We start from the raw sequence: 17,231 nt of genomic DNA, 5'->3' as shown, positions 1-17,231 counted from the left end.
TGTTGCAGCTGCACTGTTCTACATGAAAATACCATATTTGGATAAGTTTGACCATTTCTCAAAATCTGAAAATCATTATTTAATAAAACACAGAAAAGGATCACCAAGTTAGGGCGGCTACGTGGCGTATTGGGCAAGGCGCTCGCCACGAAATGCTGGAGACGCTGGGCTCGTCAGTTCGAGCCCAGCGCTCCACATTTGCTTTCAGTTTAGCTGGTCGTCCGTACTAATACACATTGGCCGTATTAGGGGGTGGGAAACTGATGGGTGGGGATTGGGCGTTGTGGACAGCGACTCCTACAGGTCGGTTGGTGCGCCTGCGCAGTAGAATCAAGAAGTGTCAGGGGCAGCGTGAGCCTCCTACGCGTTACTCCTCGCCACTGAGAGATCGAGCTGCGCAGGTGAAAAGATGTGACTGCTGTTACCTCAAGTACCGGAGGGGACTTGTGCTATGTATGACTTAGTCCACATTGCAGCCGGCTTGTGGGAGGCAAGAAACAGCGTCCGTGACAGGGGAGGGTTGAATTGGATGATACGAAATTGGGATGGGAGAAAATATAGAAAAATAGGAGAAAAAGTGGATAAAAAAAAGAAAAGGATCACCAAGTTACTCTCGATAAAAAAAAACTTTACAGACAACATTGAGACAAAGCTTCCTGACACATCTCCATCCAAACTCTTGGAAGAACTCATTGAAATCTCATCTGATACCACCTGGAGAGCTAGTTTCAGAGTGTGGTGCTGAGTACCAAGTATCTCATGATGCAGCAGTTAAGGTGTTGATACCATTCAGCACCACATATCTGTGTGAAGCTGGCTTTTCATCCATGACAGCTCTGAAAACAAAATATAGGGCCAAGTTGAGCCTTGAGGATGACATGCGTGTTGCCTTGTCAAAGACTGACAGCAATAAAGACTGTTTGCTTATTTCCTATGTTCGCTTTGTAAATTCCCAGTCACTGAGTGAAGATCTGCTGTTTTGCAAATATGTCAAAAACAGAGCTACAGCTGATGAGCTCTTCAAAATGATTGACAGTTACCTGACAGAACATGGACTGAAATGGGAGAACTGTGTGGGCTTTTGCTCTGACGGTGCGCAGGCCATGGCAGGGAAAAGGAGAGGGCTACAGGCGCTCATCAAGGGGGTCTCGCCAAACGCGCAATGGACGCACTGTAAATTCACAGAGAGGCGCCAGTGTCAAGACAGCTTAGCCCTGAGCTGAATGAGGTTTTGACAGAAGTTATAAACGTGGTAAATTTCAGGGCGGCTAGGTGGTGTAGTGGTCTAAGGCACTCGCCACCAGTGTGGAGACGCTAGGATTCGCGTGTTCGAATCCAGCTCTCCACATTGTTTTTCAGTTTGGCTGGTCGTCCGCAGTAATACACATTGGCCGTATTACGGGGAGGGAAAAACTGAAGGGTGGGGATCGAACGTTGTGAACAAGCGACTCCTACAAGTCGGTTGGTGCGCCTGCGCAGTAGAATCAGGAAGTGTCGGGGGCAGCGTGAGCCTCCCACGCGTTACTCCTCGACACTGAGAGGTCGAGCTGCGCAGGTGAAAAGATGCGACTGCTGTTACCTCAAGTACCGGAGGGGACTTGTGCTATGTATGACTTAGTCCTCACTGCAGCCGGCTTGTGGGAGGCAAGAAACAGCGTTCGTGACAGGGGAGGGTTGAATTGGATGACACGAAATTGGGATGGGAGAAAAATATAGAAAATGGGAGAAAAAGTGGATAAAAAAAAAAAAAAACGTGGTAAATTTCATCAAAACCCGACCCCTGAAAGCGCGCCTGTTCTCTGCGCTGTGTGAGGAGATGGGAGCTGACCATTCTGCAGTGCTGTTTCACAGCGAGGCAAGGTGGCTCTCGCGAGGGAAGGTGTTGTCAATTTGAAAGGTCACGATATTGGTGTTATTTCAATAAATTTAAACATGGCCCGTTTCATGACTATTTTGTTGGGGGGAGGGGGGGGGGCCCAAGATATTTTGGTCTGTACCTAACCCAACCCCCTCCAATGTACAGTAAATCTTCTAACCCAATAATACACGAGACCCTCTTCTTGGGACCAAGTAAGGTTTCGTCGATATTCCAATGTACAGTTTCCCCCACCCCGCCTACCCAATCACCTCCAATGTACAGTTCCCCCCCCCACCTACCCAACCCCCACCATACCCAACCTCCTCTACAGTTTCTACATCAAACATACTCTCTTTTTTTAGACGCTTTTTTATTTTATTTTATCACAAACAGTACTGTATTTGTAAATCTGGTATGTCATAAATATATAGATGTAGCAGTACTGTCTCTGTATGTCATATATGTTATGATGAATTGAAAATGGGGGACCCTGATGTAAACAAGACGAAAGTCTTTCTCTGGTCTGCATCCCCTTAACAAGTGTATGTATTGAGCTGTAGGCCTACTGTATTGTACCCATTCTGCAATCTGTTAAATAAAATGTTCAATCAATCAATCCCACCTAGCTACTTTGCATAACAATAGCTCAGGTCGTCAAGTGTGTTCAAATACGTTCTCAGATACATTCACACAAAACTTGTGAATGAAATGTGTTACAACTTACATTCCATTCGTAGAGGCAATTAGGCACTGTCTTTAGTCTGTGCTATGCGAGGGAACATTTATGCGCATGCACGTGGCGTCATTAAAACATAGTATAGCCAGCTTTGAAATCAGCAACGCACGCTGCCCTGTACAGAACAAGCATTTCACTGTAAAGTACATGTACGTTAAATGTGACAAATAAAAACAAACTTGAACTCATAGTAACTCTGTGAATAGTCTATGGGTCACCAGTGGACACTCAAAATGACGGCGCTGATAATTGACCAGGTGTCCCCCTTTTGGTTGTACTGTCCCACCATTTGAGACCGCGTCCCACATATTGAGAGGATGTCCCTCTTTTCGAAGCAAAAAAATAAAAATCGAACACAAGACATTACTGTCAAGTGATAAAGTTTGAATATTTAAAACAATAAATAACAGTACAAAAAGGGGGACAGCTGGTCGCTTATCCGCAACAGTAAGTTACTTCCGGGGTAGGCCTGATTGGCCCCGACAGGCACGTGACGCGCAACTTTCTCTGCCGCGCGGCACGCTCCGCGGAGCCGAGCGGCAGAGCTTGCGGAATAAGTCACTTACTGTTGCGGAACAGTTACACGCCACCTGGTCACCCGTACAGTATGTCCAAAATGTGTGCTGTAGTAATGCCCTGTCTGACCACTTGGGGGCGCCAAGCACTTGGACAGTACATGGATGGACAAACATGTCGACGTGAATAGATGCTATGAAAAATGTCAATGAGAGATAACGTTTTCTTGGGGGCAGGGCACTTTGTTCTATGTTCTGTGATCTATTATTATTATTATTACCCATCTGTTTATTGTGAGCGATCTGTAGTGCTGAATATCCCTCGGGATCAATAAAGTACAATATATTATATTCTATACCTATGAATTGAAATATATATAATAATCTGACATCCATGATACCTACAGTATCACCTCATGGAATGGAACCAGACGTGTCGACTGTTGGAAGGAATATTCTTCTACACTGTCCAGCCTAGTCTCTAGCTAATGTAATGGGCTTGATATTTTCCTGATTCAAATATGGGGCCTTATAGGTTTGCAACAGTCACTTATCGGGAACTCACAAGGTGCTAAAAGCCTCACTAGCTACCGTGCTGCCCCACTTGAGAACCACTGGTTAATATTTAATCAAAAGACTAGTCTACTTTTAAGACATGTAGCCTGCAGTAACTATACAGAAGTGTAATTACTGATACTCCCGCACCCCCACAGCCATAGCTACAACCACTTAATGTCAAGGCGCTCATCCACATTCATTCATTTTCTATGATTAATTGAAAATGGGGGACCCTGATGTAAACAAGACGAAAGTCTTTCTCTGGTCTGCCTCGACATGTACATGGGTACTTTAGTGGTGTAGTGCATCTTGTAGACCAGACTCATTGCAAGTTGCTGTACTCGGTCATCTACTCTAAGCCATACTAGGTTGTCAAAATGGGCAGGGGTGAGGTGGGTTTTAGGAGTAAGGTCTAGCAGTAGTCTGACCAGTCTGTTTTTTGATGTTTGTAATCTTGTTTTTAGTGCCTTTGGTACCATGAGGTGCAAGCAGTCTTAGTACCCTTGAATGAGTGCTCCTCATTCAAGGGTGTAGCCTGGTTGAATTATCTGCTAGAGGGCTTCTCCAAATCTGCACTGCAGTTTGATGTAGTACGAGCCAAATGACCATTTGAGAATGTAGGGAAAGGGAATCCGCTTTTAACAAACTAGTTGCACCAGAATGAGGGAACGGATATTTGGAGTAGATCATGTTTTATTTTCAATGGGAACATTAGATGTAAACAAAATCACCTCATGTGCAAATCACCATATCCAAACAGTCAAAAACCAAGTTGCATGTCAACGTATTTTAAAATATTTTATATTAATCATTTCAGTTTTGCTTGTTTCAAGTTGGGAAGACATCTTTACATTAGACTATTTCAGCAAAGTAATATAAATATAAATGGAATTGGTATGGTTTTTTGTAGAAAAGTGAAGAAATGTCATTTAGCAAACAGACAAACAGAAAATAAATCTTCCTTGGAACATCAAACATCAAATGTTTTCTTTCGCAGGAAAGTGAAGAATTGTTTAGCAAACAGACGTTAACAAAAAAAAATGTATCTTCCTTGGAAAATGGAAAACAAACATAAAAAAGGGGGGCATGCCATCAAAGGGATGCTTCAAATTAATTTAATGGAAGTAGTGAAAGAAGTGCGCTTTCTAGGGAAGGTCCTCTTCACCCTCGCCCTCCTCCTCCTCAAACTCCCCTTCCTCGGCTGTGGCGTCTTGGTACTGCTGGTACTCAGACACCAGGTCGTTCATGTTGCTCTCCGCCTCTGTGAACTCCATCTCGTCCATTCCCTCTCCGGTGTACCTGGAAGGGAGACCAAGAGGAGTTTGGTTAACCCTTTCACTACTGCACTACTAAATGTAAATGGTTAACCTTTTCACTGCGACAATACAGCAGGTTAACCCTTTCACTGCCATACGACAAAGGGTTAATTATTTACTATCACACTACAGACTGTAAACCATCTGTAGTGTGATAGTAAAGGGTTAACCTTCTGATTTCCTCAAATAACTCTTGATACAATATCCATGTTGAGTTGGCCCTACTGTGGAAAAATGGACACGACTGCTACGCCTCACGCCATTTAGTCTTCGATTAATTTAAACCAAATGGATACAAAATGGCCACCATAAAATGAACACCTATACAGCATTAACTAAAAGCAAAGGATTGATTTGTTTGTGTACCAGTGGAGGAAGGCTTTGCGGCGGAACATAGCGGTGAACTGCTCTGAGATGCGCTTGAACAGCTCCTGGATGGCCGTGCTGTTGCCGATGAAGGTGGCCGCCATCTTGAGGCCACGGGGTGGGATGTCACAGACTGCTGTCTTCACGTTGTTGGGGATCCATTCCACAAAGTAGCTGCTGTTCTTGTTCTGGACGTTGAGCATCTGCTCGTCCACCTCCTTCATGGACATGCGGCCACGGAAGATGGCCGCCACCGTCAGGTAGCGCCCGTGGCGTGGGTCACAGGCAGCCATCATGTTCTTAGAGTCAAACATCTGCTGGGTGAGCTCGGGTACAGTCAGCGCCCTGGAAGAGAACCATGGAGCCTTTAGTCATAGAAATATGACCCACGAGGTGGGCGGCTACGTGGCGTAGTGGGCAAGGCACTCGCCACGAAATGCTGGAGACGCTGGGCTCGTCAGTTCGAGCCCAGCGCTCCACATTTGCTTTCAGTTTAGCTGGTCGTTCATACTAATACACATTGGCCGTATTACGGGGAGGGAAACTGAAGGGTGGGGATCGGGCGTTGTGGACAGCGACTCCTACAGGTCGGTTGGTGCGCCTGCGCAGTAGAATCAGGAAGTGTCGGGGGGGGGGGGGGGGGGGGGGGGGGGCAGCGTGAGCCTCCCACGCGTTACTCCTCGCCACTGAGAGATCGAGCTGCGCAGGTGAAAAGATGCGACTGCTGTTACCTCAAGTACCGGAGGGGACTTGTGCTATGTATGACTTAGTCCACATTGCAGCCGGCTTGTGGGAGGCAAGAAACAGCGTTCGTGACAGGGGAGGGTTGAATTGGATGATACGAAATTGGGATGGGAGAAAAATATAGAAAATGGGAGAAAAAGTGGATCAAAAGAAAAAAGAAATATGCCCCACGAGGAACACACACACAAATACCCTTTCACAGCCCTGTACACAAATACCCTTTCACAGGGAGGGTGTGCCGGAGAGCAGAGTGAGCCATAGATCTAGGAACGTAAAGATTGCCATAATTGTGATAATTTAAGAAAACATCACCCTCGGAGATCCAAGACTAATAAAACAAGGGTTGCATTATGTTTAAAATAGGCATAACTGTAGCCCGGCGTCTACCTGTACTGCTGGCTGCCTCTGCTGGTGAGTGGGGCGAAGCCTGGCATGAAGAAATGCAGGCGAGGGAAGGGCACCATGTTGACGGCCAGTTTCCTCAGGTCGGCGTTGAGCTGTCCGGGGAAGCGCAGGCAGGTGGTCACGCCGCTCATGGTGGCCGAGACCAGGTGGTTGAGATCTCCGTAAGTGGGCGTGGTCAGTTTAAGTGTGCGGAAGCAGATGTCGTAAAGAGCCTCGTTGTCGATGCAGTAGGTCTCGTCCGTGTTCTCAACCAGCTGGTGGACAGACAGCGTGGCGTTGTAGGGTTCGACGACAGTGTCAGAAACCTGGAGAGCGAGGGAGGTTTTACATTTTCTGACCCGTCATCATCAACTATCACTTCTTATTAGGGATGTCCAATATTGGCATAAAAATGTGATATCGGAAAACATTGGTATCGGTTTTCAAATATATATATATAATTTTTTTAACATTTATTTAACCTTTATTTACCCAGGCAAGCAAGTAAGAACAAATTATTATTTTATTTATTGTCAAAGTATGCATAATGTTGTGTTAATTACACGACAAGAGATATGTAATGTTAATTACCTGAAATTACCTGAAATTATTCATCGTTGATATCAGTATCGGAAATTAAGAGTTGGACAATATCGGTATCGGTTAAAGTGTCATCACCTTGGGGGAAGGGACCACGCTGAAGGTGTTCATGATCCTGTCCGGGTACTCCTCTCGGATCTTGCTGATGAGCAGGGTACCCATGCCAGACCCAGTACCACCGCCAAGGGAGTGGGTCAGTTGGAAACCCTGAAGATGGGAACAATATACCGTCACTAGGCATGGAAACCAAGACCAATATGACTAGTGTTCTTCTAACATCACCACTGTAATTGCAGTAATAATTGCACTGTTGAGACCAGTGGCATGTGGGAATTCCTATAGAGCCCTTTCTAAATGACCGTACAAGAAAAACAAATGGTCAGATCGTTACCGTCCATAATGCTAAATATACAGGTGCAGCTCAATAAATATCGTGGAAAAGTCTATATATTTAGCTGTATTGATGCAATCATTTGTGCAAAAGGAGCCCCAACGAACCAAGTACTGAGTGAACATACATGAACATACTTTTCAGAAGGCAGACATTTCTATATACAAAATAAAAATACATCTATTTTTTTATTGGTGATGCAGAATTTTGGGCTTTCATGAGCTGTAAGACATAATCATCCAAATTAAAACAAATAAAGGCTTGAAATATTTCACTTTGTGTGTAATGAATCTATAATCTACGAGAGTTTCCCTTTTTGAATTGAATTACTGAAATAAAATAACTTTTCCACAATATTCAAATTTATCAAGCTGCACCTGTACTGTGATATACATCGTTACTGTCCATAATGCTAAACCAATTGATAGCGTCTCCATGTGATAATTTCATCAAAATGAGGCACTTTTGTTTGTGCAGCGACAGCCCTCACTGTCATATACATATAATATGAAAGTCACAATATACCTATAACATGCAGTGTACTATCAGGTAAATGTTGTACCATCGGGTGGAAATCCCCAAATTGTGGAAAGATCTTCAAAAGATAAATTTGACCTCATCTCTGATATGTGGGATAATAGCATTATGAGGAACGTGGTGGTGTTATAATGAAATCACACTGTGGGCTCTTTGTAGAAGGTTCAGTCTATTTCAGAGTTCATTGACGACATGAGACTAACATTCTATAACGCACTAGTTTCGTTCTAGGCAGCATCAATCTGTGTTGCGCTGCGCTTCGTTTTCTGTTCCACTTACTTGATGTTTGTTAACCTGTAAACTATAGTAGACCTATAAACAGGTTCCAAGAGTGAACAGAAGGTTCCCACCTGGAGGCAGTCGCAGCTCTCCGCTTCCTTTCTCACTACATCCAGGACAGAGTCCACCAGCTCTGCGCCCTCTGTGTAGTGGCCCTTAGCCCAGTTGTTACCTGCACCACTCTGGCCTGTGGAGAAAGACACAGTATGTCACAGAATAATCTACACACAGTACATAACAGAATATATATTTTGCACGCAAATGTCACACCAAAAAGGGAGGAGTCATCTTATATTCGCTCTCTAGAGATATGAGGTGTTGCAGTAAAGAAACCGTGACCTTGGAGTGATATTTAGCTCCTTTCCCCGGTAAACTAGTATGACATGTTTGGTAGCGGTGGATTCCTTGCAATCTCAAGATTCATTTGACATTACATCACTGTTTTGATTAACTCTGCATTTAAGATTATGTTAATGTCAGATGATCCACTGGCTAATCCGGGGGTTGAAACTAAAGCAAAGTTAAACAAGGTCAGGACTGAGGAGGTATAATTCAAATTTTAACATCATGGGGATCAATGAGGCAGTGTAACTGAAATATAACCCATGGTTCCATTTTCATAAAAACAAGAATAAAAGATTTAAGGACAATTTAATTTGAAATATATACATACCCGTTATTCAAAGTGTTAACTAGTATTAATGAGCCTAGATAATGGTCAGGTGGGCTACTCTTTTCTTCATAAAAAAAAATCAAGATTTGATATTCAAAAAAAAAATTCTTCCAAAAATGAGTCAACATGGCATTGAAGAAGTTGCTCACCAAAGACGAAGTTGTCTGGTCTAAAGATCTGCCCAAAAGGCCCAGACCTGACCGAGTCCATAGTGCCTGGCTCCAAGTCCACCAGCACCGCGCGAGGAACATACTTCCCACCTGTCAAACGTGATTCAAATGTAAAAACATGACTGAGTGACAGGAAGCAATGTTACAATGTAGGTGCTATGGCATTTATTGACATAAGTGGCATCCCACTCCAGATTATAGAACACATTGATAGAATAAGAAATGTTGCAAAGGCCAGAATGAGCCTTTATTAAGCAACATTTTAAGACACTGTAGAGCTCAAATCGACTACATTTCTTAATTCCATTTGGCTGTAAAATATCTTATTTAATGTTCCCAATCACGTTGGTAATGTTTGCAAATACATTACGTGTTTATCCAAATCAACTTACAAGTTTTGTACGACAAGCACAATACAATACTTAGTAAAATATCTACATTCTGGTACAGTGGGCTATGTTCCGTATTTCTCATTGTATGCGAATATACCACACATTGATAAGAGTAAAATTACGGATTGGGCCTAGCCCCTTTCGTGACTGATGCTGCGAGTGAATCCAGTCACTTGCTCCTCAATAGCAAACCAACCTAGATTTACCATGAAGGACTGGTTCTGATTGATTGATTGAAAACTTTATTAACAGATTGCAGAATGGGTACAGTACAGTACAGCTCAATACACACAATTGTTAAGGGGATGCAGACCAGAGAAAGACTTTCGTCTTGTTTACATCAGGGTCCCCCATTTTCAATTAATCATAACATATATGACATACACGACATACAGATATACCGTAATTCCTCTAATAGTAACCCCGGCTTGTATTTGTTTCAACTGTAGCGGGTACCAGGCTTGTATTAGGAGGAGGCCTGTATAAGAGGGAGGCCTATATTTCAAATTTTCAAACGGATCATAATGAATAAATCAACATTTTGTGTCAGTTTGAACCCAGTAAAATGTACTGGGTTCATTTATTGAAACCAAGTACTGTATGAAATAGTAAACAGTGCAATTACAGGTGGTCATTTCAACGTTTTCAAAGTGAAATCAAGTAACTAGCTCAGTATGCAGCTCAGTATATTAGTAACCCGGCTTGTATTAGGAGGCCGGCTTATAATTGCTTAGCTCAAGAGCGCACCCGGCCATTAATAGAGACCCGGCTTGTATTTGAGACCCGGTTACTATTAGAGGAATTACGGTATATATACATCAAAAAATAAGTGAGCACCGCCACCTGTACTTTTGGGCGTCCGCGCCTGTAAGGGGGGGGGGGGGGGGGGGGGGCTTTAATTTCCTTTTGATATTTCATTTGGTGCCACTGGTAGGTCCTCTTTGCTCTCTGTGTTGCTGAGTTTTGTTTTTGTGAAATAAATATTATTATTTTGCAAATTGTTTCTTGGGTTTTGTGTCGCTGCACCCTCACCTACCCTGTCTGTGGCCTTGTGTTGCGTCTCCCCACTGGGGTGCGTAACAGGGGGGGACTGTACATTGGGGGTGGTTGGGTGGGGTAGGAGGGGTGGGTCATGGGTGGGGGAACGGTTCTAACCGAACCGTTTGTTATACCAGTATCTCAGAAGTTTCAAAAGGTACTCGCAGTTGCACGAGGGTTTCGGACAGAGATACGGGATGGTTTGAAAGCTCGCCGTTGCTAATAACCATTTTAAATATGTTTTATAAACTAGTCAACACTGCATTATTTCCGGCGTTGGGTGCATGATGCGCATGCGCTGTGATCACAGCGCAGGCGCACCAGGCAGCCAACGCCAGAAATAATGCCGTTTTGAGCAGTGTTGGCCAGTTTATAAAACATATTTAAAATGGTTATTAGCAACGCCGAGATTTCAAACCATCCCGTATTTTCGTCCGAAACCCTCGTGCAACTGTGAGTACCTTTGACATGTCTCTGTGATACTGGTATAACAAACGGTTCGGTTAGAACCAGTCCTTCAGCATTATTTTTTTTCGTAGCCGCAGTTTGCGGAGACGCTCTCTGATTGGCCACTGACGTTTCTGGTCATGTGACATGTGCGCCCAATCGCGTGACGAGCTGTGTCTTTGCCCATTTCCGCCTCGAACAGCAGCAAACTACCTAACGCCGAGTTTATCACTGGTTAAGCTTAGGCGACTCTTTCGAAGTTGGTTAAGGTTATCAATCAATCAATCAAATGTATTTGTATAGCACGTTTAAACATGACGCTTGTCAACCAAAGTGCTTCACATAGCTAAGTACAAAGAAAAGTATAAAATAAACAGAAAAATAAAATAAAATCAACGGATAGACAAAGGAAAAACAGAACAACACGTCAACAAGTACGGCAAGAGTCAAAGTGAGTCAGGGAAGGCCAGGCGATATAGGTGGGTTTTGAGTTTTGATTTAAAAGACTCGATGGAGGGGGCAGATTTAATGGACATGGGGATGCTGTTCCAGAGGTCAGGGGCTGCGACCGCAAAAGCACGTCCCCCCCTAGACTTGAAGTTAGACCTACGAGTGGTTAGGAGACCCTTATCAGCCGATCTGAGGGCCCTGGCGTTGGTATAGGGAGTGAAGAGGTCTGCTAGGTAAGCAGGGGCTTTACCATTTAGGGCTTTATAAACCAATAAGAGGACCTTGAAGTCTATTCTAAAGCGCACCGGGAGCCAGTGGAGGGAGGCACGTACAGGGGTGATGTGAGCTCTCTTCCGGGTACCTGCGAGCAGTCTAGCGGCAGCGTTTTGGGAGAGTTGTAGACTGGCTATGGTGGATTTATTTAGCCCCAGGTACAGGGAGTTACAGTAGTCTAAGCGTGAGGATATGAAGGCGTGAATTACTCTTTCCAGGTCTGAGGTTAGAGTTTGGAATCAGGGCTGGTGTTCTATCGCCCTGCTCTAAGACAAACTCTAACCTTAACCAACTTCGAAAGAGTGCCTAAGCTTAACCGGTGAAAGAAACAGGCGTCACACAATTGGGCGCACATGTCCAGAAACGTCAGTGGCCAATCAGAGAGCGTCTCCGCAAACTGCGGCTACGGAAAAAATAACTCAGTGCTTATCATGGTCAATATAGGTTTGATTAATTGATTGATTGAAAACTTTATTAACAGATTGCAGAATGGGTACAGTACAGTACAGCACAGCTCAATACATACAATTGTTAAGGGGATGCAGACCAGAGAAAGACTTTCGTCTTGTTTACATCAGGGTCCCCCATTTTCAATTCATCGTAACATATATGACATACAGATAGACAGTACTGCTACATCTATACATTTATGACATACCAGATTTGCAAATACAGTACTGTTTGTGATACGAAAAGAGTCCAGAAAAGAAGTATATACATTTGACGTAGAAACTGTACATTGGAGGTGGTTGGGTGGGTAGGAGTTTCCTAGGTTGGTTTCCTATTGAGGAGGAGCTAACAGCACAGCAGTGAGAAAATGCCCAAGGCTTGAGAAAGCAAATCATTCATTTCTGAGGAGGTGACGTTAGGCACGCCCCCTGCTGGACTGTTATGCAATGAGCCATATCGCCCCATAGATCTATGCATCGCCCCACCAAACGTTACGTAGCTGAGCGCCAACTGAACTTGAGCTCGCGGGCATAATATTACCTGATGCTTCATTGTAATACACGTTTATTCTTTCCAGTTGCAAGTCGCTGTCTCCGTGATATGAGCCAGTGGGGTCGATGCCATGCTCGTCGCTTATCACCTCCCAAAACTGTGGGTTGGGGACAGATATGAAGGACAAGTGTTAATAACGTTAGGGGTGTTTTAACTAACCCCTAGCCAAACTTACCTTGTCATGGCGGTCAGAATGGTAGCTCGCTAGCCTTTTTTAAAATTTAAAATTAAAAAAAAATACAACTTTCATGTTTTACACCTAAATGTTACACTAACCTTGGCACCGATCTGGTTTCCACACTGGCCAGCTTGCAAATGCACGATTTCTCTCATTGTTGCGACGATTGACGAGACGACAAGCTTCCGAGTTCAACTGTCTTGCAAAGTAAAAATGTCCAACAAGAACAAGAGCGAACAGCCGGCCAATTTAACACTGGCAGCTGGGCGGTGATTGGTTGAAAGCAATGTCATTCACATAAAGCTGGGAACGAGGCCAGGGGGAAAAAATGAATGCTTAGTTGTGATTGGGTAGCCGACTGTTTGGGGTGGGAACTAAAAATGAAGCGCGCGCGCTAATCTCTCTCTCTAATTCAAAAGGGCTTTATTGACATGGGAAACATACGTTTACGTTTACATTGCCAAAGCCAGTGGACAGATTGATTGATTGAAAACTTTATTTAACAGATTGCAGAATGGGTACAGTACAGTTCAATACATACACTTGTTAAGGGGGTGCAGACCAGAGAAAGACTTTCGTCTTGTTTACATCAGGGTACCCCATTTTCAATTCATCAGGAAACTAACGTGTTTTGTGGAACTCCCTCTGGTGTTGTGGTCGTGGACTTCACTGACCTTTAGGAAGTATTTCGACAGATACAGGGGCTTCTATCGATTCCGAGGGTTAAAAAGAAATCCGCCGGCCACTTCGTCTACCTGCTCCCTACCTGTGGAACAAATTACCTGCCGTCGTCAGGGCAGGGGTGCCTGCTCTGTCGAAGTTTTTAAATCCCTGCTTAACCATCTTTTCTATCTCTCCTTCAACCTATACCCTGATCGGGGACTGACCCTTAGATTGTAAAGTAAATGTAAAGTTGATGCAATGGGCGCATTGATTCATTCTCGATTCTTTACCACAGAGCAATCATTCATCACATTATAAAGTTGATTTGGTATATTTTAGTGGCAAATCAGTAAAGAATCTACATTTAATCTAAAACAATTAGAAAACTGTTATTCTACTATGTCCCACTGGTGCTAATATAGGCGGAGTGGGACATTCAGTTTACTGTCATGTATCTCTTCTCCTTCACGAAAAACACTATTAGCAGAGGATGGTTTCGATCCATCGACCTCTGGGTTATGGGCCCAGCACGCTTCCGCTGCGCCACTCTGCTTCACACTAGAAAGGGCAGCTGTGGTTTTAATCGTGAGAAGGAAGAGGGAGGGGATTGAATAGAGGCTCTCATTAGGTAGACCAGTCCTCCCCTACAGATAGGGAAACAACACAATACTCTATTCACTTCCAGTCAGTACCAACAGCCAACTGGTGTAGGCATTATTTATATTGTATTCAGGAGTAGTGTGATCTTGACAACAAAAAAGGCAGGAAATCACCATGTTTGAAATTATTACAATATGCAGTAGTTCAAGTTCAAGTTCTTTAATAGTTGTCATACAGAAGTACAGAATACTTTCATACAAAATGCTTCTTACTGTTACGCTCCAGAGACTGTGCTAGACAAGATAGTATCAAATAACATAATAACATAATATAGCATGAATTTAGAAGAAGAAAATGAGGTCACAGTGTTCGGTATAGACATATGTACAATGTTCTGAGTTACCATATAATATACAATACACAATACTATGCAGTGTACTAATGTACAGTACTATCTAGTGCAAAGCAGAAATGGGATGAGGTACAATTTTAGGTACAATTTACAGTAAGGTGTACGAGTTGTAGTGCAATCCTTCATCCATAAATATAAAGTGTGGGGAGTGGGTGCTACAGTGTGTTTGTTTAAAGTGGGTGTGTGCTATAAGTGTGTGGAGTGGGTGCTACAGTGTGTTTGTTTAAAGTGAGTGTGTGCGTGTGGATGTGTGTGCTATGTGCGTTTGGTGGTTGTTGTTGTGTAGTGTTCATTCATTGTTCGTTTAGCAGCCTGATGGCCTGGGGATAGAAGCTTCTTCTGAGTCTTTCTGTGCTCGCCTTGAGACTCCTGTATCGCTTGCCTGACCGCAGCAGTTCAAAGAGGCAGTTGTTCGGGTGACTGGAGTCTTTAATGATTCTCTTAGCCTTGCCCTTGCAACGCTTGTGGTAAATGTTCTGGAGGGTGGGGAGCCCCCCTCCAATTGTGCGTTCGGCTGAACGTGTCACTCTTTGTAGTCTGCTTTGGTCTTGTGCAGTGCTATTCCCAAACCAGGAGGTGATGTTGCCGGTCAAGATGCTCTCTATTGTACATGAGTAGAAGTTCTTAAGGATCTTCTGGCTGACTTGGAACTTCCTTAGGCGCCTGAGGAAGTAGAGGCGTTGTCGTGCCTTCTTCACAACACTGTTAATGTGTGTGGTCCATGTCAAGTCCTCGGATATGTAGGCTCCGAGGTACTTAAAGCTGTTGACTCTCTCAACCGGTGCCCCGTCGATGCTGAGGGGGCTGTAGTCCTTGACCCCCGACCTCCTGAAGTCCACAATCATCTCCTTTGTTTTGCTGACGTTCAGGGAGAGGCTGTTTTCCTGGCACCATCCCGCCAGGACCTTGACCTCTTCCAGGTAGGCCCTCTCGTCGTTGGCAGAGATCAGGCCCACCACCACTGTGTCGTCAGCAAATTTGACGATTGTATTGCTACTCCGCTGAGCCACACAGTCGTGTGTGTACAGGGAGTAGAGGAGGGGACTCAGAACACAGCCCTGGGGGGCCCCTATGTTGAGGGTGATGGATGAGGAGGTGCAGTTGCCTGCTCTCACCACCTGGGGTCTGCCAGTCAGGAAGTCCAAGACCCACTGGCAGAGGTCATAGCCCAAGCCCAGGTCCCTGAGCTTGGCTATGAGTATGGAGTATTGCTACATATATATTAATAGTGACAGTAATAAGTGAAATCATAGTCGGAACAATAAGTTCAGCTGCATTTTCTTACACAGGAAATTAATAGGGTAGTGTTGGGGAAAATGTATGGGGTGGACTAGTTTAATATAGGTCAACTAGCAGTGCTGAAAGACGGTCTGGCTGACGTTCTTAAAACAATTTGGAACAGATGGACATTTCAGTACGGCATGTTGTGTGCTGGTAATCTCGTACATTGTATGCTTTCATATCTTGTTCTTTTCTCTTTTTCACACAGACACACGGACACACACGTACACAGACACACACAGTCGCACAGACATACACACCGACACACACACACATTCCCTGTGACACAATACACACATACAATACACATACGTCTGTACGCAGACGCACGCACACACAGACACACACACACATCTCACTCTCTACATCATATCGTGTGTGGACATCATATCTTGTTTATCTCTCTTCATGTTCTTATCTCTCTCCGATGTTAAATCTACGTATCATCTTAATGTACGTCATGTCAGATCTGACATGATACGTCATCATATCTGTCATGGGGGGGCAGGACTGAGAGGGGATTTAGGGGACAGGCAAAGGGATTGAGGGGAGAGTGTTTTTTGTTCAAGCTGTGGTGATCCTCTGCTCGACCCATAGCTCTTGCTGTTAAGAACTTCTTTTCTTAAATAAATTACCTATTTGTTACAATTGGAAATATCGTCTCCTGCTGTGTTAAACAACCTTCAGCCACAACAGTAGAACAAAAAATATGTTTTATTAGCATACACAATTTTTTTTTTACATCTGTGTAATTTCTTAGAAATGTGTAAAATGTAAAACTTGAAAGAAAAAATGTCCGCTCATTCATTAGGTGATATCATATCAGGCGAGAAAAGGCATCATGAGTCAGTAGAGACCATTCATTTAGTTTTCATTTCAAACATTTATTATTTCGCCATTATACAATTCATTAATATGTAGAATTAAAAGGTAGAATCTGCAATGCCGTAAAACAGCAACCTCTAGACAAAAGAGCCATGCTTGGTATTGCATTCTGATTCTCCAGACCTCTCTTGGTCCAAGAGCCTGAGGTGTGGCCAGCAGTAGCAACCCATCCCTTATACCCACTGAAATCCAACCCACACAACAGACAAAAACAAAGAAATGTAAACAAAGAGCAGGACCAAGAGGTGCTCTTTTGCTTAGAGCTAGCTGGTTGACAACATTACAGTGTAACTTGATGCCAGCTGCCCTGAAATCACCCACTGAAAAGGGAATGATAAGTACTAATAAGTAGTCTCATACATCTCAACATGTTCCACTTGCTCAGAATAAGTTGACTCAATATAAAAACAGCTTTGCATACCACTTTATTTATTTTTGATCTACTTTTTCTCCCATTTTCAATTTTTCTCCCATCCCACAATT

General features: G+C 43.8%; 1 protein-coding gene across 1 annotated transcript; it reads right to left on the bottom strand.

Moving 5' to 3' along the window:
• Positions 1-4,452: 4,452 nt before the first annotated feature.
• On the bottom strand, positions 4,453-13,142 carry LOC311233931 (tubulin beta-2B chain). Its single transcript, XM_084320987.1, has 8 exons — positions 13,006-13,142; positions 12,718-12,826; positions 9,107-9,217; positions 8,356-8,471; positions 7,156-7,284; positions 6,481-6,803; positions 5,350-5,694; positions 4,453-4,966 (listed from the first exon to the last, which is right to left on the bottom strand). The coding sequence occupies exons 1-8, from the start codon at positions 13,060-13,062 to the stop codon at positions 4,813-4,815; spliced, it is 1,344 nt and encodes a 447-aa protein (XP_084177113.1). The 5' UTR covers positions 13,063-13,142; the 3' UTR covers positions 4,453-4,812.
• Positions 13,143-17,231: the final 4,089 nt, after the last annotated feature.

The sequence above is a fragment of the Notolepis coatsorum genome (assembly GCF_963971535.1).
Source record: "Notolepis coatsorum genome assembly, chromosome: 9".
In the NCBI taxonomy this organism is placed as follows: Eukaryota; Metazoa; Chordata; class Actinopteri; order Aulopiformes; family Paralepididae; genus Notolepis; species Notolepis coatsorum.
Note: the sequence above shows the minus strand (reverse complement) of the source record. Positions and strands in the feature narration are given on the sequence as shown.

Coding starts and splice junctions, on each gene's coding strand:
- LOC311233931 (XM_084320987.1), bottom strand. CDS start 13,062: ATGAGAGAAATCGTGCATTTGCAAGCTGGCCAGTGTGGAAACCAGATC. Junction 8,472..9,106: donor ACCAGACAACTTCGTCTTTG/GTGAGCAACTTC, acceptor CTTTCTCCACAG/GCCAGAGTGGTGCAGGTAAC. Junction 6,804..7,155: donor GCGTGGTCCCTTCCCCCAAG/GTGATGACACTT, acceptor CTCGCTCTCCAG/GTTTCTGACACTGTCGTCGA.